General features: G+C 34.5%; 1 protein-coding gene across 1 annotated transcript in view; it reads right to left on the reverse strand.

Annotated features, from left to right (window-relative positions):
• Positions 1-811: 811 nt before the first annotated feature.
• The window catches only part of EPYC (epiphycan), a 35636-nt gene continuing 10258 nt past the window's right edge, over positions 812-26189 (reverse strand). The window contains exons 3-7 of the mRNA XM_088801141.1: positions 15715-15883; positions 10676-10834; positions 9628-9830; positions 8103-8198; positions 812-2235 (exon numbers count right to left, since the gene is read on the reverse strand). Coding sequence (XP_088657267.1) covers positions 2065-2235; positions 8103-8198; positions 9628-9830; positions 10676-10834; positions 15715-15883 — 798 coding nt within the window. The 3' untranslated portion in view covers positions 812-2064. The remainder of the gene's footprint in view (positions 2236-8102; positions 8199-9627; positions 9831-10675; positions 10835-15714; positions 15884-26189) is intronic.

Genomic DNA, 26189 nt, shown 5'->3' on the forward strand with positions numbered 1-26189 from the left:
TCATGAGGCACTTCTGACCTACACAGACTATGAGATAAAAAATGGGTGTTGTTTAAGCTGCTAATTTTGTAGCAATATGTTTTAAGCGGCCATAGGAAACTAATGTAGAGACATATTATTAGGATTAAATTCTACTTTTAGTCTGATTCACAATAATGTAGTTGTGAGGGAGTGTATCTAAAAATTCAGAACCCAAACTCTTACAATTTCTACCTATCATCAGATTGTAGTACTTGATGGTTATTCTATTGTAAGCTTTTAAACAAATTATGATTAAATGCATGATTAGTTTTTCTCCATAGGTCTCAAGCAAATTAACGTATACTTTTCTTATTAAATACATATTTGTGTTCATACTTTTTAACTGAAATGAGGAAATGCTTATGCAGCTAAAGTGGAGAGATATTAGAACAATTCTCTTCAATTGTTACACTACAGAAATTCTACATTTAGCGATATTGTTTACAAACAATGGCATATGATGAATGATATGGAGCAATGAGAAAAAGTTTAGATAATTGAGATGAAGAACTATAATTGCCTAAAAGAGATAGTTGAAAATAAAAATGTATATTATGTTTTTAAATGTTGGAGATGTAATGCCAAATAATTGTCTCAGTTTTTACTTTAATATATAAGTTCAAAAATAGATAATGCAGTGATGAAAAAGTTTGATATTAAACCATCTTAGCGAGGTTGTAGAGAACCATGCACTCCCCACACTTTTGGTGAAAATGTGTGTGTAATATGTTTGAAAGGCAATTTAGTAACGTTTATTAAAATTTAAAATAATACACTCTTTGATCCAGAATTCCGCTTCTATGAATTTATTCATAGATGTATTCTCACATGTACATAAAGGATATTCTTAGCGATTTTAGTGTAAAAACAAAAACAAAATATACATCCATATAATGGGCTGATATCTGATTTTCGGAATCAATAAAGCTGTATTCGTGTGTGCTGATATGGAAAAATCAGTAAGAATAATTTTTCAGGTGAAACAAGCAAGACTAAGAATAATGATTATCTTTTGTATTTAAAAGTCCATGTTTACATGGATAGATACATATAGAATGGTGATATGTATATACATGTAGTGCATGCCCATATATATTTGTGTAAAAAGGGGGAAATTATTTATGTGCAAGTTTTTGTCTCTCATGGAAAACTTCATAAAGGTATGCAAGAAACTATTGACTAGTTATTTCTTGGGAGTGGAACTTGGGGTTTGCAGCTATTAGTAGAAGGAAACTCAACTTTCATTGTGTATTTTTTGTTATCTTTCAGCTTGTAACCATATGCCTGTATTACAATCATACATTTCAGAAAGAGCAACTTTACTTAGAAGACATTTCTGAACTTCTTCCCTAGAATGGTTATCATATTATCATCTATATTTTCCAATTTTGTGTTTTATTTTTTTCACAGGCACAGAAATACACCAACTAACTAGTCAGTTTAGCAAAGGTCTCAAATGAGTTGACAGGTCTTTAAGATGACAAAATATTACTATTCAAAAACTGAAGCTCTGTGTATTATTGTTATGGTTATTTGCATGTTGTAATTATAATGAATATTTTCCCACAAGACCATTGTAATTTTCAAATACTTTTATTATTTTCTTCATTTTCTTTAATGAATTTGGAAATAGAAACATGCTTTAATAAAAAAGGAAATAGAAAAGTTTAATTAAAAAATCTAAATTCATAATAAACTAAAGTGTTCATTTTTAATTTTTCTTTCTTATATGATCAATTTGAAATTATATAAAATATGAATCCCTAAAACTTGCAAATTACACGTGATTTATAAGAATATTTGTGAAATATTCACTATAATTTAGTTTTGCTCTTTCTGTACATCCTTCTAGTTTATTCCTGACTCATCTGGTGTTTTCTAAGAGTAATTAACTGCCATCACATCTTAAAACTTTGAGTTGTATTTTATGTTATGATATCATTTTTCAAAACAGAATGTGAAAGTATCATGCTGTCGTTTGTGAAGAGAGCAGTAAGAATTATTTTGTTATAGTAAGCATGATAATGCTAATCATTATCTGATTTAGACAAGACTCCCAATAGGCAAACGAGGTAGGCACATATATGCTTGAGGAGTTTTGCTGAGATTGATAGGGTTTCCGTCCAATCGAATATCTTCTAGAGCTTTACGAATATAAGTCAAGTTTTTAGCATCGCAGAAGGTATTTTCATGCAGCTCCCAAATGTTGTTATTCTAAAAAAGATGAAAATAAATTATGAGAGAAGATATAACACATTTTTGGTATTGATTAGTAGCATAGTACATTTTACTTCACCCCCCATTTTTACCCTTTTGTTCGTTCCCTCATCCAAAAATGTATTTTCCGTAATTATTATACATCAAGCACCTTCTAGGAAATGGGGATAAACCAATTAACAGCATAGACATGTGCTTGCCCTTGTAGGGCTTATATTTCAGTAATGGGAATATAAAATAAGGAAGTGAAAAGATAAATTTACAGAAAATAAATTATTTCCAAAAACAATAAGAACTATGGAGAAAGGATGGTGGCTATGAAAAGTTATCTTAAAGGATAGCAATGGAGCTGAGAATGGAATGACAGGAAGACATGGGCATTGAAAGAGCCAAAGTAAGAATATCCCAGGTAGCAAGAATACCAAGTTCAAATTCTAAGTAGCATGGAATGTTCTATAATGAGAAAAGAGTCAACATGGTTGAAGAGAAATGAAGGAGAGAGTGAGCAAATATCAAGAAGATAGCAGGGCCCAGAACTAGATTTTTTAAAAAGTAGCTTTATTGAATATATTTCACAAATCATAAAATTTACCCTACTTAAGTGTAAAATCCACTGGTTTTCAATATATTTACAGACTTGTGTAAGCATCAGCACATTTTAATTTAGGAACATTTTAAACACCTCCCTAAGAAACTCGATAGATATCAGCAACAACTTCCCATTTTTCTCTACCTCTAGCCCTGGCAACTTCTAAACTACTTTGTTTCTATGGATTTTTCTAATCTGGACATTTCATATAAATGAAATCATACGATGTATCATCTTTTGTGACTGGGTCCTTCCACTGTAAATTGCGTTTGCAAGGTTCATACATGTAGCATGTATCAGTACTTTTTTTCTTCTTCTTTTATTGCCCAATAATAGTTCATTGTATGGATATACCATCACTTTGTTTATTCATTCATAAATTAATGACAATTTGGATTGTTTCCACTTTTTGGCTCTTCAGTGAACATTTGTGTACAAATTTTGTGTGAACATATGTTTTCAACTCTGTTGGGTATAAGTTTAAATTTAAACTTACAATTTAAAAAGCCTTAAAAATAAAGACATCCTGCCATTGGCAATGATATGAATAAACCTAGAGAACATTATTCTAAGTGAAATAAGCCAACACAGAAAAACAAATATCGTATAATCTCACTTATATGTGGAATCTAAAAGTGTCAAATTCATAGAAACAGAGTAAAATAATGGTTGCCAGGGCCTGGGGGAAAGGGGAGTGGCTGATATGATAAAATGTTGGTCAAAAGATATAAAATGTGTTATTCAGTTAATAACACTGTACTGTATACTTGAAATTTGTTGAGAGTGGATCTCAAGTGTTCTCACCACACACACGCACACGCACACAAGGTAATTATGTGAGGTGATGAAAATGTTAATTAGCTTGATTTTGCTGGTCATATACTAACTCTATGTTTAGCATTTTGAGGAACTGCCAAACTGTTTTTCAAAGTAGTTGCACCATTTTACACTTCTACTAACAATGTTTGAGAGTTCCAATTTTCTCTGCATCCTAAACACTTGTGATTGTCAAAGTCTTTTATTTTAGCCAACTAGGTGTGTGTGACACGGTATCCCATTGTGGTTTAGTTCATTGCTAGTGTATACAAGTAAAATGACATTTTACATTGATTTTACAACTTGCCACATTGCTGAGCTCATTTATTAGTTTAAATAGTGTAATGGATTACTTATGACTTTCTATATAAAAGATCTGTAGATCTGTTTTGGGAGTATTTTTTTCTTAACATTAAGTATTCCAAACCACAAATGTGATATCTTTCCTCATTTAGATCTCTTTCACCCCAGCTTTATTGAGGTATAATCGACACTTAAAATTGTATATACAAAGGGTGCCAAAAAATGTGTATGCATTTTAAGAAAGGAAAAAACCATATTAAAATTGTGATACAATGAATGGTGCTAGCATTCGATTAATGCCATCTGTTGAGCTAACGTCATACTACATATAATTCAATTCAACTTCAAAAAGTAATACATAGATAACATCTCTTAAAATGTGTACATTTTTGGGGTACTCCTGGTATTTAAGGTGTATAGCATAATGTTTTGATATATGTGTACATTGCAAAATGACTACCACAATCAAGCTAATTAACATTTTCATCACCTCACATAATTACCTTGTGTGCGTGTGTGTGCGTGTGTGGTGAGAACACTTGAGATCCACTCTCAACAAATTTCAAGTGTACAGTACAGTGTTTTAACTATAGTTATCATGGTGTACATTATATCTCCAGAACTTATTCATCCGGAATAACAAATTTTATACCCTTTGACCAACATTTTACCATATCAGCCACTCCCTTTTCCCCCAGGCCCTGGCAACCATTATTTTACTCTCTGCTTCTATGAATTTGACACTTTTAGATTCCATATATAAGTGAGATTATACATATTTGTTTTTCTGTGTTGGCTTATTTCAGTTAGAATAATGTTCTCTAGGTTCATTCACATCACTGCCAATGGCAGGATGTCTTAATTTTTAAAGCTTTTTAAATTATATTTTTATTATATTACATTGTACACATATACCACAATTTCTTTATTGATTCATCTATTGACAGACATGTAAGCCGTTTCCATATCTTGGCTACTGTTAATAATGCTGCTATGACCACGGGGGTACAGATACATCTTCAAGATACTGATTTCATTTCCCTTAGACCCAGGAATGGGATTGTTGGATCATATGTAGTTCTGCTTTTAATTTCTTGAAGAACCTCCGTACTCTTTTTTATAATGACTATACCACTTTGCATTCCTACCAACAGTATACAAAGGTTTCCCTTGCTCTGCGTACTCACCAACACTAATTATCTTTGGTCTTTTTGATAATAGCCATTCTAAAACGTGTGAGGTAATATCTCAGTGTAGTTTTGGTTTGCATTTCCCTGATGAGTAGTGATGTAGAACACCTTTACAATATACCTGTTGGCCATTTGTATGTCTTCCTTCAAGGAATGTCTATTCAGGTTCTTTACCAAAATTTTAACTGAGTTATTTGTTTTTTTCCATTGAGTGCTTGAGTTCTGTATACTGGGATGCCAAAAAAGGTATACACATGACTTGTATTCATCTTTTGTTACCAGTATATAGTTAGTATTACAATTTTAATACAGTGTTTTTCTTTCTTAAAATGTGTATACATTTCTCTGGCACCCTTGTATATTTTGGATATTAACCCATCATCAAGTGTATGGTTGCCAAATATTTTCTCCCATTCTTTAGGTTATCTCTTCTCTCTGTTGATTGTTTCCTTTGCCTTGCCAAAGTCTTTTAGTATATTGTACCTTTCAGTATACAAATCTGTGCCTTTTTTGTTAAAAATTATTCTTAGGCATTTTATTATTTTAGTGATTATTATAAATAAAATTGTTTTCTTAATTTTATTTTTAAATACTTCATTTCAGTTAATACTTGTGTATGATGTTATATACAAGTATAAATGCCACATTGATCAACTCATTGATTAGATTTCTTCTTTGACCCATTGGTTATTAAGGAAAGGGCTGGTAAATATCTACATATTGGTTAATTTTTCAATTTTTCTTTGTTGTTGACTTCTACTTTAGTTTCACTGTAATCTGAAAAAATATTTTGTATGATTTCAACTCTTTTCAATTTGTTGAAGCCTGTTTTGTGGTTTAGTATATGGTATATCCTGGGATATGTTCTTTGTACACTTGAGAATAAGGCATAATTTGCTGTTTGGGGATGGGACGTTTTGTAGATGACTATTAGGCCTAATTGACTTGTAGTGTTGTTCAAGTCTTCTCTTTTCCAGTTGACCTAATGGCTAGTTGTTCTACCCATTGTTAAAAATGCAGTTTTGAAGTATCCAACTATTGTTGAATTGTTTATTTTTCCCTTCAATTTTAAACAGCTTATTCTTCATACATTTTGAGACTCTGTTGTTAAGTGCATATATGTTTTTATATTCCTGATGCATTGACTCTCTTATCATTGCAGAGTACCCATGAGGAATAATGCAGATTTAGTGCTTAAGCACTATATGGTTCCCTTTGATAAGTAATATAATAGATACACGTTGTTAATAATAACTGTGCCTCACATTTAAGTATTTATCATGTTCCTGTAACTGTACTACCCACTTTATAAACTAAACCTGACATGCAGGGAGGTTCAGGTACTTGTCTGATCATTAAATAGTGTTGGAGTTGAATTCCAGCCTGGGAAACTTGGCTTTGCCAAAGCCATCATTCTTGATTACTATACTAAATGTTGGCAAACATTTAAAAAAATAAATATAAATTGAAGACAATGTAAATGAGAAGCAGTTTTATATTATATATTGGTGAAAGAGAAATATTTTAAAAGGTACATGTAGTGCTTTTTTAAACCATAAAATAGGAAACACAAAGCCAGTAACTTTAAAAAAAAATATGAGCACTACATGTTTAAATATAACATGGGTGATGTGATTACTTTGTAGCGTCAATATCATCACAGACAATAGTATTACAATTTAATTCACAACTGCAAAATACATTCCAAGATTTCCTTGAGGATTACCTTGAAATCCTTCTTCCAGTCATAGATAAGGCAATAAATCCTCATATACATAAAAATTCACCCCCAGAAAAAAAAAAAAAAAAAACAACAACAGAGAGTCATCCAAAAACAAGATGAGGACTAGAAGGGACATACACGGAACATTAAGAAAGTAAACACAGGCAGAAAAACTCTCAACAGAGACATGTATCCAAGACTCAGAAACAGATATATGTAAAAGGACACCAGAAAAGTGTGGAAATATATATGTTAATAGGAATAAGAGAAAAGACACAGAGGTAAATATTTACAGAATCCACAGAGAAAAACACAGGAATCAGAGACCTGCCCTCATATAGCAAAATCATTTCTTGTGATGGTTTACATTTTTTCTGTAAACGATTGTAATGTTACACTATGATATTGTTTCTTTGAACACACAATGGATGTATTCTCTACAGATTTATTCCACAGAACAGATGAAATTATTGCAGAAAGTTGATTACAGCTGTAGACCAAAAGTTACCCACATCCAAAAGAAAAATGATTTTTCTTTGTTTTAACAACCACAAATGTTTTGAGCATATTTTTAATATATTTAAATGAATTATATTAATATTTAGAATATATTAGATCAAAACACATGTGTTTTCACTCATAACTTCAAAGATAAAATATAGCTTAATGGGATTTAAAGTAACATAAATTTTTAAATGTGTTGATTTAGGAAAAACTACATATTCTTAATTCACAGAGATGGAAGTGTGTCATCTCTCAGCAGATAGGAAAGCCCTAGGATTGGAATTTAATTCACTACATAAAAGCTAAAATTAAAAAGCTAAAGTTAAAATTAAAAACTGAAATTGACACTTTTCCTCTGGAAGCTAGAAATCAATTTAAATTTTTCTTTCTCTCTTTTTCTCTTCCTTTTCTAATCCTCACACACTTCTTTAGCAGACAAAGCTTTCAATTGTTTTCCAAAAAAAGCTTTGTGTGCCCACAAATGCATTATGCTTTGGCAAATAATGAAAATAAAAGCTAAGATTACCATAAATAAATCAGCATAGGGTCATGGATGTACAAATACCTTGCACTCAGACTGAGAGAAAGAATGAATGAGAAATAGGAGAAAGAGAAAAGAAAATTGTCACAGTGTGTGCTCATGCCATTATAAACAGCTTCTTATGTTCCAACTTACTCCTATTAGTTTTTGTTTTCCATGGAGCTAATGGGCATATCTTACTACATAGAAGAAGCTTACCTGGAGATGAAGGGCCCGTAGGTTTTCTGGGAGCGGCAGAGGGATGTGGTCCAAGTTGTTATCAGTGAGATAGAGATGACGGAGATCATACATGTCCTGTAAACATTCCAAATGTAGGGACTTAACAAAAATTAATGGTGCCACAGTTGTATTTCCCATTACTTGTCCATGCAACTAATTATAAAACAACACATGCCTTTCCAAATCTTGCTTTGTAAAGTTGAGGCAAATTAGTTTTCTGAATCAGTAGCAATTCAAATGAATTTTAGAAGAATTGAGGGCAAGCAGATATCTCTTGTGAAAATGAAACATGTTTCTCAATCTCTGAGAAGAAACTTGCTTTGTCCACTGTAACTTTCTCAATCGAAGTAAGGTAGGGACTTCCCATTCTCTATTCTGTAATAGAATTTTGAGGATTTTGGAGAGGCATAGCAAGAATTTTCTTCATGTTATAGAGATGGAGAAATGAGAATTTCTCCTCAACCAAAGCCTGCTCTTTCTAGCCTGAGTTCCAGGGAAAGGACAGCCTAGCAAGACAGAGAAAGTTTAAACAATAGCAGTGCACTGTAGCCAAATGCCACAGAACAAACTGTGACTCACCACACCCATGACAACAAAAGATGAGTGGAGAGACTAGACTCTAATGAGTCTTGCCAGGTTCTAATGAGGTGCCCTAATTATCTGCCCAACAGGGTGGTGTCACAGAAGGGCTAATGGAGAGACAAGATTTTCATCACAGCCCAGTGCTAATGGGTCCACATGATTCCCTGGAAGTAATGGGACGTCCCTTCTCAGTATTTTTAATTACTTGTTCACCATATATTTAGAGAAGCAGCTTGAACAGAGTGAGGATGGGTAAGAAAGCCAGTTGGTTACTCTTCTCAGACTCTATGTTCTTATTGCAAGCAAGTCACTCTAGCCCCAAACTTGCTTCCTGCACTGAGAAAACAAAATTTGTAAGATGAAGTGAATCCGTCCTTCTATAAGGTAATTTAGAAGCCTTCTGTCCTCAAGGCACCAAACCACACCCTGTACATGTAGTTATCCATTTAACCACGTTAAATACTCTCCTTGAGTGGAATACATTTTGCTGCTGTTGTTGTTTTGTTTTTATTAAGGAGGGCGCAGCTCACAGGGGCCCACGCAGGGTCCAAACCGGCGGCCTTGGTGCCACCAGCACCACTCTCTAACCAACTGAGCCAACCAGCCACACCCTCTTTGAGTGGAATTCTTGGTAAATACAAATTATCTGATTTACACCATTTACAGGTACAATTTATAGATTGGTGATGCAGACAGAGACCCACTTATTTCGGTTCTGCTTTCGGTTCTTTGTCCTTGACTAGCCTCAAAACATACCAGAACATAGTATTTCCTCAAAGCATGGTAAGTAATGCTGTAAAGTTTATTTTAGTAGTTAAAAATCTCATCAAAGTGAATTTCTTTATAGAAATAAAAAGACTAGTCATTGACTGCAAATGGGAGGGGTAGAGGAAAGTCTTTCATATGAAAATTTAAAACTCACTTTAAATGCTTCTTGCTTTATTCCTTTCCTTCCAAGTCTGTTGTTGCTAATATCAATGAATGTCAAAGTGTTTGGCAACTCTGGGAGTTGCCTTATTTTGTTGTCACTTAGGACAAGCTCTCGGAGTTGAGGCAGCTTTCTGAATGCATCTTCATCAATCTCAGATATTAAATTTGATGTCAGATCAATTCTTCTTAAATCATCTTGGAGAAAAAAATGAAGGAAGTAGTTAAATATTCTTGAAAGTTTTTTGTTCACATCAAAATATGAATGTAAATTTCCCACATACAAGCAAATATAAACATGAATTTAATTAGCAACGAACAGCTAATGAAATTATTATTTCTAAATACTTAATAAAAATGTAATTGTTTCCTCCAACTACTGTTCATATTTATGTATTAAAACTTTATGTAACTCAAGCAAAGAAACTGGTACAGTATATTCAAAATAACTAGACTCTTCCCTATATTCTAAATAAACTTAACCTGGATTTTACTATTTAAAACGTTTTCCTCAGTGATGACAGATTGTTGTGTTTTCCAGTAGTCAAAGTTACATTAGCATTGAAATACAACAGCATTAAAAAGGAATTTCCAGTGATTGAAACACTTTATAAAGACAAGTACAAAAGTTCTTCTAAGTTAGCAACAAATATAAAGTCAGAATGTAAGCTTGCGTTCATCAATCATAGTTATTGTACTTTAATGGAAGTCTCTTCAAACAAGCCAAATCCTAATAAATATACAACCATGACATTTTACTCTCAATGTTATAACATAAAATATAATTATTTATGATTTCTATTTAGTTGGAAATAGTTTATTTGAAAATATCAACTATATAGCTTCATAATGACCTTTAATTATTCATCATTATTTTTCTGATCATAATTAAAGCAAACTTTCAAATAGTTAAATAAGAAAAAAATAATTGATTAACGAGGCATATTTCATATTCAGCTATCATTTTCAGTACCAACATTTTACAGCGTAAAAATTTTAGGAAAATCTAAAGAAGAGAAGAACATTAGTGCTGTCATCCATACTTAGGTTTGCAAAATCATTTTTGTTGATCTTTTTAATTCTGTTAAAGCGGGAATAGAAATAAGCGACGTTCTTGGGCAGCGGAGGAATAGCGTCAAGTTCATGGTCGTCACAGTATACAGTGGTACTTATACAAGTACACAGGAGGCAGGTTGGAAAATCTGAAAGATAGAGGCAAATAATATAAGCAATAAAAGCAATGTCTAACAAATAATGTGATTAGCAATGTCTGTTAAACAAGATTAGAGTTTCAGACAGATCATTCTAGTATATTTCATATTTTTTCATAGAGTTTTCTGTAAATTAGTCAAATATACCAATTAAAGCTGCCCCAATAATTAGTATATTCTTTGTAATGTTTTAAAAGTTTATTTTAAATCACTGAGTTAATACTGCACAGTTGTTGCTTTTATACTTATTAGAAATTCTATCTTCAAATGTGAATATTAAGATCCTGGTTTTTATAAATTTAACACATTGCATATTATGTTTTTATTATGTCTTTGGTTCAATATTTAAATACCCCACTGAAGCAAAATCTACCTCAAGAAAAACATAGGGTAACAATCATTAATATTAATTCACTCAGTATGTATTTACTGAATCCTTTCTATGTAGATGGCACTACGCTCGCTGGTGAAACAGTGGTGGGCACAGAGAGACAGAGTTCTATTTTATGATCTGTTAAATAAGATAAATGTTAATCACACACATAAATAAAATGATGATTGTGGTAAATGTCATGAAATACCATGTAAGCATAAAACGAGGACATTTGATCCAGTCTGAGAGTCCTGTTTTCTGAGGAAGTGATAATTGAGTTGAGATAGAGAAGGAGTTGACTACGCTGGTGGGAGGAAAGCGTATTCAGGCAGAGAAGCAGCATGTGCTGAGTTTCTTCACTTTGGAGAGACTGAAAGATGGTCCATGTAGCTAGAGCAGAGAGAACGGGAATGTACAGGACATAACATGCATACCCTTTTAAGCTGTGTTACAGGTTTTGTTCCTTATCCAAAGGATAGGCAGGGGTATAATGTGATTGAATTTGAGTGTGAAGATATCACTCAGCTTGAAGGTGTGGTAGAAGACTGAGGGAGGCCAGTGGGCAGAGTGGAGATGAGTTGTCTGGAGATGATGGTTGCTAAGGTAATGGTGATAGAAAAGGCAATAGATCCAAAAGATACAGGTTAAGCTAGATCATATCTCAACATATTAATCAATTTTCACCATCTATTACACACACACACACACACACACACACACACACACACACAGCCCTATCTCTCCTTACTCTCTGTTTAGTGGTCATGCAGAAGACAATGAGCTTCTAAGGGAGACAGAGAAGCAATGACCAAAGAAAAGGAGGAAATACGATGGGGCAGTATTATGGAGCCCACTCCTTCTGTTCTTGCAGATCTTAACTCAATTTTCATCCCTTCCTCAGAGAACCATGGCTCTCAGACTGGAGAAAGAGTTTGAAAGGAAAAAAAAATAGAAAACAATCTAAAGCTGCTGAGTTGTCAGGTAAGTTCAGGACTGAAAAATGTCTCCTGGATAAGTTATTGTGGTGGTTACAGGAGACTTCAGTAAGAGCTGTGGAGTGATGAGGTTGGAAGCCAGATTACAGTCAATCAAGGAAAACATTGGAGGTGAGGAAATAGTTACAGCAAATATAGACAATGCTATTGAGATACTTGACTGTGAAGGAAGAAGGAGACAGTTGTCACTCTAAGAAGATGTATTTGTGGTGCGCATAATGAGGAATACTGATTAATGTGGTTTGCAGAAAAGGATCCAAAGGAGGAAAGGTTGAAGATAAAAAGGATCCTGAGAAGACAGCAGGAAATTAAGCTCAAAGCCCAGTGGGAAGAGTGCATGTCCCCTATGTGGAAGGACAGACAGTTCCTCTGTTGCACTAGGAGGAGAGGGAGAGATGGTCAATGGATGCAGAACTAGGTAAATTATATGTCTGAAACAGACAAAAGAGCAGCCAACTGGAAGTTTGCATTTTCTTGTGAAGCAGGAGGCTAAGCTCTCTGAAGAGCTTGAGGAGTAAAGGGAGGAGGAGAAGAAAGGTTTTGAGAGGTGAGATGAATGGAGAAAGTGAAATAAGCTATGAGAATTATAGAAGAAGAAAGTGATGGAAGCACATTCTTGGGATTGCTGAAGTGATCACTTCATCACTGCTGAGCTGAGGCTTTCCTGGCTGTAGCATTGCAAGTCCCCTGTTTTAGGCCCCTCACACTCAGGTAAACCAGGACACTTGGTTATCTCAGTTGAAAGATCCGTTTGTGGTTTGTGATCAAGAGCTAGCAATGCACTGACTATGGGCTTACTGCTAACATTAAAGAAAAAAATTATTTACAGTAACAACTTCAGGAATCAAAACTAGTTCAGGAATGGAAATCTAGGAAATAATTTAAGAGGGAGGGAGCTGTAAAATATTTAATATTTATTACTTTCTCCAGTCACTATAAATTAACATTTGTCATTTATCATAAAATTTTTAAAAAGTAAGGTATTTGATTCTTCTATATATTCATGGCTGTGTTAATTTAGCAATAATTGCTTAGGCTAATTATATATATTCACACTGGTTATAATTTAATTCTAGTTATTCCACTTAAAAACTCAAGCCTACTTTATATGGCTTCAGAATATTATTTTTAGAAATTTGTATTAATTGCAAAAATGCATTTGGCTTTTTAATGTTCTAAATATTTCTAAACTATTTAACTGTAACTGATGAATTTATAAGATTGAACTATAATTTTAAAATCTAGAATTTCTAGTGATGCTTCTTCTCTGGAAATTAAAATGTGAATTAAAATTTAATTTTATTACTCACACTCAGACTACTTTAGAGACAAAATTTTTTGAAATGTCATAGTTTTCTTTTTAATATTGCTTCACAACTGACATTATTGAGCCATAATTTTGACTAAATCTTTTAAAAATATTGGTCTTTCTGCATTTCTGTTGTTTCTGGCTCAGTTGAAAGGCCCAAATTCAGGCAATGATGCCAGAACAGTCAAGTTTTGAAGGTTCTGGAATTACTTAAAAGTAAGTAATGTTCCTGGAGTATTCAATTTCCCTATTTTGAGGGCTTTCTGCTGGGTGCTTACATTTCCTTGTCATTGTGTGCATTTCCCTGGTTCTGTTTGTAGAATATCCTACTACTCCGTAGTTAGCTATGTGTAAAAATTATGATGTATTCATTAGAGAGTTAGGACGTAGTGGTCTCTGTTTGCACCCCAGCACCACAATGTACCACCTCCAGGATCTTGGACAACTTTATAGTATGTTGGGTTTTAGTTTTCCTATTTATAAAGCAGAGATAACAACACTGAATACATAGTGTTGTTGTGACTCTTCAAAGAGTGAATGTACATAAAACAATTTAGTGGCTGGCATATAGGTGGCATTTCACACACATGCACACAAAAACAACTTTTTACATAAATAATTAGTGAACAGCTAAAAACTCAGAATCAGAGTTGTTGGGTGGTTACCAGGGGCTGGTGAGAGGGGGTAAATCAACAGTTATTGTTCAACAGGTATAAAGTTTTAGTTATGCAAAAATGGGTCAGTTCTAGGGGTCTGCTATACAACATTGTGTTTATAGTTAACAGCACTGTATTGTACCCTGAAAAATTTATTGAAAGTGACAGAAAATATAAAGTTTTATCAAAAATAGAATAATGAGAATAAATAACACTTATTATGTTTACTATGGGTCAGGCATTAAATTCATTCATTTAATCCTTACAAATATGTATGAGGTAAGATCTATTATTAATTATCCCATTTTTTAGATGAGGAAATTAAGGCAAGAAAAAATATCAAGTGCTTTGGTCAAGACTGTATATCCAGCAGGTCACAGCGTCAGATCTGAATGCTCTCTTCTCTCTTGTGTTCTCTTACTACATTCTGTACAAACTTTTCTCATATTACCTGTAACACATTATGACCTCTAAATTTGTTCACGTTTGTCTTCCTGTATTAGATAGGAATATTCATGAGAAGAGTAGTCATTTTAAGAAAAGTTTTGTATCTCCAGAATTTAGAATGCAGATACTTACTTAATGCTAACTAAACCTTTGCAATGGGAACCCTACTCAATTTTTCTAACCCACCTCATCATGTCATTCTCCATGTGTGTTTGTGTGTATGTGTGTGTAAATATTTGAGTGTAAATCCACTTGAATACCCCCAAGGCTGGCACTGATAAATTCTAACAAAAAATATAGGCAAATCACAGAATCACATTTAGCACCAGGAATTTCTTCTCATTAAATAGAGTGCTTTGGTTTAGATCACCTTCAGGTCATACAAGATGGAGTCCAATATAATGGAATGCTTTCCTCTCTTTTCCTCTCTTTGCTGCTTCCTAGGACTGAGAAGAAGCCTGCTTTCCAACACATACACAGACAAGAATCAGAACAAGCTCACTTCAAGCCCAAGCTACTAGTGTGTGAAACTAGTAGCTACAAGTTCTGACCTTTTGAGCTAGGTTCCTCTGTAATAATGAAAAGATTAATAATAACACTTTTACAGAGAAGTTGTAATGATCAAATGAGATAATGTGAAGTGCTAAGCCTTATAGCCCACAGATATTACGTGCCCAATCAATGCAAAATATTATTAGTACTCTTACCACCACCATCACCATCATCATCATCATCAATCACCTTGTCAACTAGAACTGCTGTGGCCTGATCTCTCAGACATAAGTAGATTCTGATTTTGTGAATAGTGTATTCTTTGTTCTAGAAATGCATTCCACCAGAAAAGTTTTGCATAATGATGCCAGACCAATATTCTCAATCTTTGATTATGTGAAAATTTCCATCATGCCAGAGCTGAATTATCGAAACTACATTATACTTGAATACAAAATACATGTGTATCTCCTGCTTCAACCTAGCCAAGTGCAAAACTTTCTCCTTGGGTCATGTGTGTTCCCCGTGGAGATGGAGCTTGTTAGTTTTGAGGGATGACCAAGTGGACTTAATTACAGTTCAGCTTTGATGGACCTGACCTTCATTGGTGTTTGGACCCAGAACCCCAGTGAATTCGGGCTCTTGTGGGGAAGAGCCGTCGATCAGCCTGGGTGTAGACTCCTCCTCCTCTTCTTCAGCCTCCTCGGGCTGGGGGGGCGGGGTGAGGAGCTCTCTGTTCCCTGAAGGCATCACTGTCGCTATTTCAATCTGAAAAAGAAGCAGAATTTTATCAGGCCACCTTCTCAATCGCTCTGTGTGCCCGTGACACGAATATAAGATGTATCCACCTTTGCCACAAGAGGTCGCTCGTGTTCTGAAGTTCAACACAGCGTGACTGGTCGGCTTCCCTGGGCGAGCACAGGAGGTTCCAGTTACTGCTAATGTTGTTCTTAATTAGTTTGGATTCTCAAATCTTAGTAATAGTTTCCAATGCCCACCCCCCTTTTTTGGTCTTCTAGCTCTTTTAAACATCTTTATATGTTTGTTCATTACATAGGCTTAAAAAAACCTCATTGTTTTATAAATAAATAGCATTACAAGAATGCATTATTGTTGTGAAAGATTCAAATTAACTCAGAAGTGTGAAAAGTGAAATTCAAAAGTCCCCTTCACCCTGCAGCCCTAATTCTAAATAATAACTAGTAAGAAATCGATGTGCATGTTCCAATCCTTTTTAATCCTGGGTGTCTTAGATTCAAACATTCTGCTCCTTTATAACTTATACTTCCCCCAATTGTATTTTACTGAAAAGTATCATTTCTACTAAAATAAAATATATGGGGACATGAAAACTACATGATTTGATTATGATATGCCATTTCTCATATATTTTCAATATTATTTTGAATAACAAAGTATTACCAACAATATCTGGGTATGTTAACATTGACCTTTTTGAGAGCTTTGACAATAGGAGGCATTTATAAAATTGAAAAAATGCTCAAATAATTTTTCAGTGATTATGTTTTAGATTACATTTTGTTTTCTCTTCTTCCTTGCACAGTTTAAGTAATGAGTTATTGCTTCTAAGAACACTGTTTGCATTTAAAATAATCCCTTACTCTCAGCTCCCTTCCCTTGTTTCAGTGTCTATGCCTTTGTATTACTTGATAAACATCTACCTGCCTGATGGCCTTGTGACATCATGAAATCTGCTCAAGACTATTGGTTGACAACATGCAAGACCCACCCACTGGGGCCTAGTTTTCTTGTAGCATCTTCAGAAATCTCAAATTCCCCTTTTATCATCCTGATATGTCCTTTCGATCCTTTTCACCTTTCTTCTTTATTTGTTTTCATTAAACAAGCAAAAAAACACACAAATGACTTTCTAACATTTAATATCAAAATGATATACAAGCTATTATTTTCATGTGTCAAATAATTAGGCCAGATATTTCTGGATATTTCAGATACATGTTTTGGGTAACCATAACATTTTTAAGATACATATTATTTAACATCACTTAGATAAATTTGAATACATTGCTTCACCAATGAAAATTATCCTTAAAAAGCAAAACAAAACAAAACCCTACACTTTCTTGTGTCAGTTCACAGTTCTGAATTGTGTCTCCTTCCATACTTCTGCAGAGTCTTCTCTTTCAGGCCTTCCTACACTGTATTGTATTGGTTCTATCCCTTTCTGCCTATCCAAGCCTGGTAGACTCTCTCAGTCATGTCGTATATTTTTGTACCTCGAGGCTGTGGCATAATAGATGATCAACAAGTACTTATTGATTATAATACAAACACTTTGCTTGTGCAAAATATATCTAATTCACAGCTCTATGCTTCATTTTAGAGATTTTGCTGAGAAGGATCAATGAATGTGTTAATGCTTACTTTAACACATTTAAAACATGAAATCAAACCAAAAGTAAATTATACTGTAATGAATGTTCAGATCATATTGATCAAATTATACTGATCAGATCATATTGATCAAATTATTCTGATCAAATCATATTGATCAAATTATTCAATCATATTGATCAAATTATACTGCATTTGATGCATTAGAAAGCCATACATGAAGCTATTATGGCCAGAAATCTCCACTTGAGAAGAATGGGCACACTTCCTTAAACAGACATATGGTTTCCATCTGCAGGGTCAGAATGAGGCAGATTCAGAAAGAATGGATCTGCAGAGAGACCAAAAGAAGGCTCCAGAAAGAGCGGAAATTGAGACAGATGTTTCATGGAATGAAGGCAGCTTAAAGGGAGAAACACATTCCAGACACGTTGCCTTGAATCTTTAGCTTTAAAGGAAACATGTTTGCCCATATTTTTTGCACATAATTGTTTTTCCACTGATTTGATGTGAAGCTGTAAGATCTCACTTGTCATCCAATATAACGAGGCAGAACAGCTTTTGTGTTTATCAGAAATTGTTTTGTTCATGCTTACTTATTATTAAAATGGGAATGTTAAATGACTTTTAAGACCAAAGAAAAGGAATGCCTTTCAGTTCAGTAGACTTGCAGAATTGTAACCTCAAAGGACTGTGCCTGGAGAGCCTTTTGCATTGTAGACACATTTATTGTCACTAGTGAATAGAAGTGAGTTAGGCTCCTGTCTGTTTTCCTCTCTTACCAATTTTCATACTGTGATATGAAGTTGTGAGGCAATGCATGCAAAGAAATGAGGCCAGGGAAACATGAACAGCTGGCTCTCCTACAATCAAGAAGTAGAGATTAATTTATCATTCCTTGAATTTTGAATTTAGACTGGCTTTCTGATTTGTTTTAGTGAACAGAATGTATTGATGTTGCATCAATTTTGATGGTTCTCCAGAAACACTGTATGTTTTCATTTGCTCTCTAGGAACCCTGTCTAGTAATTATATGAACAAGTTGGGGTCAGCCTGTTAGAAGCTGAAAGATCATGTGGAGTAGAGGAAAACCATATAAGCTAAGCCCAACTTATTCCAGTGAGCCCTGAACTAACCCAGCAGCTGGTTGCAGATACCTAAGTGACCCTAGTGCAAACTAGGAGCATAACACAACACAAATTGCTGAACTACAGAATTGTGAGCTAAGTAAATGGTATTTTAAGCCACCTAAAATTGGAATTATTTGTTACACAGCAACAGATAACTGATACAGATTTTTATGTTGTATATGTGAATATCTGATTAATAGATATCTCCCCATGAGGGTAAATATATATCTCATTTTTTTCACCATTATATTCCCAGCTCCTCCCCCAGTATGTCTAGCAATTAGTAGGCTGATAAGTATTGTTGAATAAATGCAAGTAAACAATGGGAATTTTAGATACCTTAAGGGGAGTTTTGGATTTCAGAGTAACAAAATATTTTAACATACTAAAAATTCATGGGAGAGCAGGTGTGAAACATGATTAGTTATGGGTCAGACATCTCCACAGCTGCCAATGGACCTTCATTATAGTTGTGAACATATTGTGAAAGGAAACTAAATGAGGTATGCTTTGACTTCATTAGGTGAAACTGGTTTTGACCGTACTACTGATCCAAGGATTTGGTTAGGTATAGTCTATATTTGAGTATGCCCAGAGTCAGAGCCATTCCACACAATTCTGAGAGGCACTATTCATTTGACATTTTATGTGAATAGTGCTCCCTGGATTTATAAAATGTAATGACTCTGCTAAATATGTGTTAAATAATAAGACATCGGTTAACTAATCCTGACACTGAGGAGGTTTCCCTTATCTTTTTTCCTATCCTCTTTATCTCAGCTACATTTATTGCAATTTTGACTTAACAAGCCAACTTAGGCAGAGATGGGAAAATGTTTTGTTAATCTTGTCTTTGCTTGTTCTGTACAATTTGGAAAAAAGGACAGACATTATAGTAAATCCCTAAGGAATGAGAAAGCATGTCTACACTGAGATCCTAGTTAACTTATTAATATTCATTGAAAAATAAAGATAAAATTGTTCTTATCAGAATAGGAAAAATGCAGATTTTAATACATAAAATAGTATTAGAAACAGAGTCACAGTGAGGTTCCCACCCCAAGAAATGAAAATTACTTTAGGTTTTTCTCATGATGCAAAATTGGTCTTAAAAATGCAAACTGTGAAGGGACCATTTCTCCCAAGTCCTTGGGAGCATCTTCTTAAATCTTGACTCATTATTGATGATAACACAGCTAAATAAAGATAAAGTAAAATGAAGAGCATGGTAGCCTATGAAAGTCGAGTTTAGGGAAGAAGAGTTTGGTGTTAAGAACAACACTGTATGTAGGAGAGAGATATTAAATTTCTTGAACATAAACAATATAGTCACTAAAGAGATCATCTCTGACTCAGAGAAAAGAAATTGCACTTGATTTCATCATGACTTAGCTAAAAATAGTCTGCATGGATTGAATACTCACTACCGTGTTTCCCCGAAAATAAGACCTAGCCAGACAATCAGCTCTAATGAGGCTTTTGGAGCAAAAATTAACATAAGACCCAGTCATATTTTACTATAATATAAGACCGGGTATAATATAATATAATATAATATAATATAATATAATATAATATAATATAATATAATATAATACTAGGTCTTATATTAATTTTTGCTCCAAAAGACACATTAGAGCTGATTGTCCGGCTAGGTCTTATTTTCGGGGAAACAGGGTATGTAGGAGAAACTGTTAAGCTCTTTCCATTGATTCCCATGTCATTCTCAGAACAATCCTATGTAGAAGGTACAATAATTGGGCACATTTGATAGATTTGCAAAATGGAAGATGAGAGGTGGGAGGACTAAATAAATTCCCTGAGGTTACACAACTTCTAAGTTGTTAAGACTAGAATTTGAATCTAATCAGTCTTGCCATAGACTTGCTCAACTTCCTTAATTTTGATGCTGTAGTAAGCCAAATAAAATTCTGCTGAATAATCTAGTTTCTTAGGTATCTTCGTTCTGAGAAAAAAGGGCTCTGGGGAGGGAAAGTGCCCATTAGCATCACTGGGAAAGGACTATTCACATTGTAAACTCATAAATGGACTTTCTTGTTCATATTTTAATCTTTATATAATTTTTCCCTGACATCATTCATCAACCTACAGTCTGATCTGATCATGACTGATTATGTACGACCCTGAAGGCTGAACACTCAGTGTTGAACCACAAGGCTGAAGACCACACGGAGGTCACGTAGCCTCGTGGGAGCACTTGGCAGTCAATCACATTTCCCCCGAAATTGACAAGTATCAAAAATATCACATAACATAACATAGGTAGATTGTAAAATTTCAGCAGCATTAATTTTCTCTCACTTTTGTGAGAAATAAGTTTTATATCAGAATGAAACTTAAGCCTGGTTAAACATGGTGGCTAAGACAATTCCATGCATTCACTGAACTGTTGCATTTTCCTCCTTGGTATTTATATAATTACCTAAAATGTATTTTCCACTTTCTTTGAATCTAGATTGGGTCACGTGGCTAGTTCTGGCCAACTGAATGGGAGAGAAAGTAATATACCACATCTGGTCCCAATCAGTGAAGAGCAAATATACTTTCTCCACATTCTTTTCCTTCCCTCAATCTGTCAACAGAAGATACCATAGTGACTTGAAGTCCCAAAGTGAAGATGGTGAGGTTCTAGCATGAAAGAAGTTTAAATCTCTGAATAACTACTTTAAGGACAGTAAACCTGCTGCCTGCAGTAGACAATACTTTCAGCAAGATATAATTTTGATTGTGTTAAGCTGTTGGGATTTTGGAGTTGTTTGTCACAGCTGCTAATATAATTTGCCCTAATATAGACCTTTCCAACTTTTGTTTCTTATCCATTTCCCAACTATACTGAGGGAACAATTTTAATATTTGTATCTGTTGATTTACCTAGTACATATCGTTAACATTAGAAAAAAAAATTAGCTCTTTTTTATTTTTGTCTCTTATTCACTCTGATTTCTCTTTTACAAAGAATTGTTCTTTGATCTTGGTTCTTTGGTGTAGTACTTCCTGAAATATTATACCACCAAATTTGAATAAATTCACCATATTGCAACTTACTTATTTTTACATCTCAGCAATTTATTAACTTGATAAGTCAAAATTAATAAATGTATATAATTAATAAATGTCTTCAGGTCAAATATCAAAATTAGTATGTTTTGGTTTACATCATAATAGTATAAAATCGTAATATTTAATATTGACTTGCTAGAATTTTATACATGTATTTATGAAAACATGTACATCGTTTTTTGTTTTGTTTTTTAAATATCTATCCAGATTATGGTTACTCTTCATAAATTCATAACTCTAAATGATAATGCTTCTTTGTATTTAATGCAATGTTTAAATGAAAAATTCAGTGCAAAAGAAACAAGCATTCATGATTTGAAGGTTTCATTTAATCATACCCTCTCTAGTCTCTTGTGAGACCTCAGCATTTTTTTGTTGTTCACGTTTATTTTCTCATTTCCTTTTGTTGCCAGAAAATGGCAATATTACATATTTAGCTGTCAGAAAGATTTTTCTCCTTGAGTTTTATCCCAGTTTATTAGGGATTCCATTCATCGTCATTCCCTTAGGCTCCAAAAACTTGATAGGTTTCCAGTATCTAGTCCTGACAAATGTATCTTCTAGTTCTAATTGAATGTCCCCAAATAATATTGGTAGGGAACTTTGGCAAAGGCTGTAGCAACATTATCTCATAGCAAAGTCAGTTCATGTTCCCTTTCCCCTTATTGCCCTTGTTCCCCCAGTAAGGATGCCAGAAGGACAATTTAGTGTAGGCTGAAATCAGTAATCTCATGAGAATGGGGATAGGGGGAGGGAGTCAATCACAGTAATTGAAAACAAAGAAGTTGGACTGAAAACCAAGAAATCTGAACCTTCCAAGCTCTAGCTCTTTATTTTATAATGGAGTAATTTAGTATTTTTTTAAGTTTCAATCTTTTCCACCCTAACACAAAGCAAATTGTTCCTTCTAACACAGCCTTTATTGAGGCACAAAGTATAATAAACCATGTCTTTTAATATGTAGAACTTCTCTGCAAAAAATTGCTGTTCACTTATGATGATGATGATGATGATGTATATAAGGTATTTGGAACAGAAAAGCATGTGCATTTATAGTAGATGGCCAAGGGAGGACCAGCTAATAGCTAATTGCCTTTGAAAGAGATAACTATTACCTTAAAACTTTTTTCTGTCATTCACTATCAGTGGTAAAGGCTTGCAAAATTTTGCAAGTTTAGAAGCCTGTCTTTATCTCTTAGAGGCAGAATTACTTTAACTGGAACGCTAACCTGAACCCTCTTACTGCCACCAATATAGTCTCTGTAGTTTCTGCAGTCTCACTTGGGAACCGAACTGTAATCAAAAGATTGTTGATGACTGTAGAACCAGAACCAAGAACTTTAGGTAAGTCGGCTCTATAATAGCATAGGGCAAAGGAAGGGCTGTTTTCTAAGGGCCAAAATATCTAAATTTGTTGCCTATCGTAAGTCATTTTTGCAGTCATTAACACGATGGAAATTATCCTGCCAATAGAAGGCTGCCGAAGAGTAGTTAATTGGCTTTGACCACATTTGACTCTGTGATGTTCCTTTTTCCTCTCAGTACCAAATGTATTGATCCCCTTGTATCTCCATACTGTATATGTTGGAGATTCAATATAGTTATAGTAGATGTATTTTTATCTTAAATATTTTGGATTTTATTCTTTCATATTTATGTCTTTAATCAGAGTTCTAATAACTCGAAAGAGAACACACTTATAAAAATATTTGATCTAGCCTTAACATCTTTTTTAGACGTCTTTTCTTCTTCTCATGTACGTTAAAAAATGTAGTGAATAGTATATATTTGCATGCATAGCATTTACCTCTTTAAAGCCCACATTAAATCTGACATGAGAAATTGGCATGATGTCACTGTGATTATCCTTTAGGGCCTACCTGTCTGTATCTTGTATTGGGTGCACTGACATCACGAGCCAGTAATTGCACAACCTGATGAATGACAAAAATACCACGCATGATTCTTGAATTATTTCACCTACCTTAATAAACACAGGGCAAGCCTTTCTGTTCCTAGCAGACTCTAGACAGAGTTTACCGTAACTTGCCCTAGAAGTGTTAGAATAAGAAATTTGTGAAATTAGGAAAGATCTGGTGAAAATTAAGCAGATCAAAGAGGGCTAGGCAGGACAATAACATGTCAAGTCCAGTCCTGAGTTAGAAATTAGTATGATGACAGAACATATCTGAGGTAGGATTGTTCAACTCAGAAATATGAAGATTTCTAAAGCATTCTTGAACAATGTTACTTTGGACAGATTTATAATTTACTGATTTTTTGTTTTAAATCTGTCTCTATAGAAGATGCTACAAGACTAACTCTAGAAGACTCTGTTAGGAAGACAAAAGTCCAGACCAGAAAGAGAAGAGAAGGCATTCATTTAGCACATAGTATTAGAGAAGTAAAGGGAGCAAATTAAAAAACAAAACAAAAACATGTTAAACTGCTTAAATAAAAATAGTAACTGACTCACAGTGAAAGTATAGCAGGGACAAGTCAAACACTAAATCTGGGTCCCACTCCCAGAGATTTTGATTTCAATAGTCCGGGGTATGGCCTAAGCATTAGGATTTTTGAAAACTCTAGAAGTGATTCATCTACATGGCCACTCGAGAGGGGAAACTGATTCTGCAGAATAGGATGCAGGAGACAGAAATGCTAATTAAGTCCTGGAACTTGGAAATATTGAGTAAAATCTTGATGGGAATATAATAGAAGCTCTGCTGTTCACTAGGCCCCCAGGGGCCACAGGCTTCAGAAACAACAGCAGTATCCTTTCAGGAATCTGCTGAGATTGGTTCTCCAGCTGAAACAACAACAACAACAACAACAAAACAAGGGGAAGAGCAGAAACTCTCTGGGAGGTACATTTCCTAAATACCATAGCAGAAGGATAGGAGCCACTGGGGCACGTAGCTTCTGGGCTGGAGAACACCCCTTGCTGAAAATTATTGCTCACAAGAGCATCTCTCACTTGATAGACACAAAGCAGCATCAGTTGCCAGGAACCCAGGGCTATAAAACAATGGACATTCAAAGGTTTTGAGGATGAAAGGGAAAAAAAGAGAGAGAGAGGCTTCAAGTATGCCTGGTGATTGGGCTTGCCCCCTAGCATATTTAAAAACTACATTAGAAAGCAGGGATATCTCAAATGCTACTGAGAGTAAAGCTATTGTGTTAGGAGTCATTTCTTAGAGCAGTGCTGCTCATATGATAAGTGCATCAGGATTACCTGGAGGATTTGTTAAGTCCCCTGATCACGGCCCCCTCTAGAGTTTCGGATTCATTAGGTCTGGAGTGGGACCTGACAATTTGCATTTCAGACAGGCTCCCAGGTGATGAGGATGCCGCCAGTTCAGGTACTAACTACACTTAGAGAACAGCTCCTCCAATAATGGTAAAACACTGCCATAATTTAACTCCTAGGGGGAAATTTCTCCAAATTGTGTTTGGCCTCAAAGTTTGCAGACGAGAGACAGTGAGCATAAGCTGAACAACACCTGGATGAAGCTATACCAAGATTTCTTTCATCTTCTGACATCTCAGTTACCACCAAGTCTCTTTTGCGGTCTTTGGCAACACTGTGTACTGGTTTGGGGAATATTCTTTTGCCTAGGAGAAATATTTTAGGGACTCAGTATTAACTTGGTCCTTAAATTTGATGGGGGTTAGGGTCAGTGTGGTGATAATAATGTGTGTGCAATTAATGCTTCATTTTCTTTAAATATCAAGGCCATGGGAGAGTTGGTAATGAACTAATAACAGTTGATGTGCCTCTGTTGAAACTACATCTGTATCTGTAAGAGTCCACTCAGGTGGCAGTTCCTGAAGGGATCCAGCTTGACCCCGGCTCTACGAATCCGTCTAGCTGAGGTGAAGCAGAAGGAATTGAGGATGGGGCATTTTGGAGTGCATGTTCTTTGGACTTTGAAATCACAAGCCAAGCAATTCTGATTTTGTACTCAATCCCTTTAGATTTAAACAAGTTTAGACTTAAATTTGTAGGAGATGTTAATCTGTAGTTTTTTATTTTCCTCAAAAGTGTCATAGAAGGAGAGGGGCTACATACAAATTTGTGTTTCTGGAAATTTATTTGAAACAAAATTTTCTGTTTCTGGAATTGTATTACTGGAGTCTATTTACTTAGTATTTGATTCATTGCAGAACCTCTCATGAGCTCTGTTATTAGATAATGTGGCTTGATATAATTTGAGGTAGAACATAGAACAGATAGTGAAATTTCGATCTCAGGTACAGAGAGGTATTTGAAATAAATTTATGAATGCGCTTGGATCCATTTCAGAACCTACTGGGGTCAACATCTACAGACTGCCAGAGGACATCTAAGACTGGTGGTTGGCATAGGAGTAGGTCTCGGGAAGTTGGAGCATGACTGTCCTAAAAATGGGTTGATTTTCTCTCTTGAAGGAGAGAAAATTATGTTCTCTCTTGAAGGAGAGAACTCTATTGAACTTAATAGTTAA

This window comes from Rhinolophus sinicus, chromosome 1 (genome assembly GCF_057876585.1).
Source record: "Rhinolophus sinicus isolate RSI-liver-muscle chromosome 1, RSI-T2T, whole genome shotgun sequence".
NCBI classification, from domain to species: Eukaryota; Metazoa; Chordata; class Mammalia; order Chiroptera; family Rhinolophidae; genus Rhinolophus; species Rhinolophus sinicus.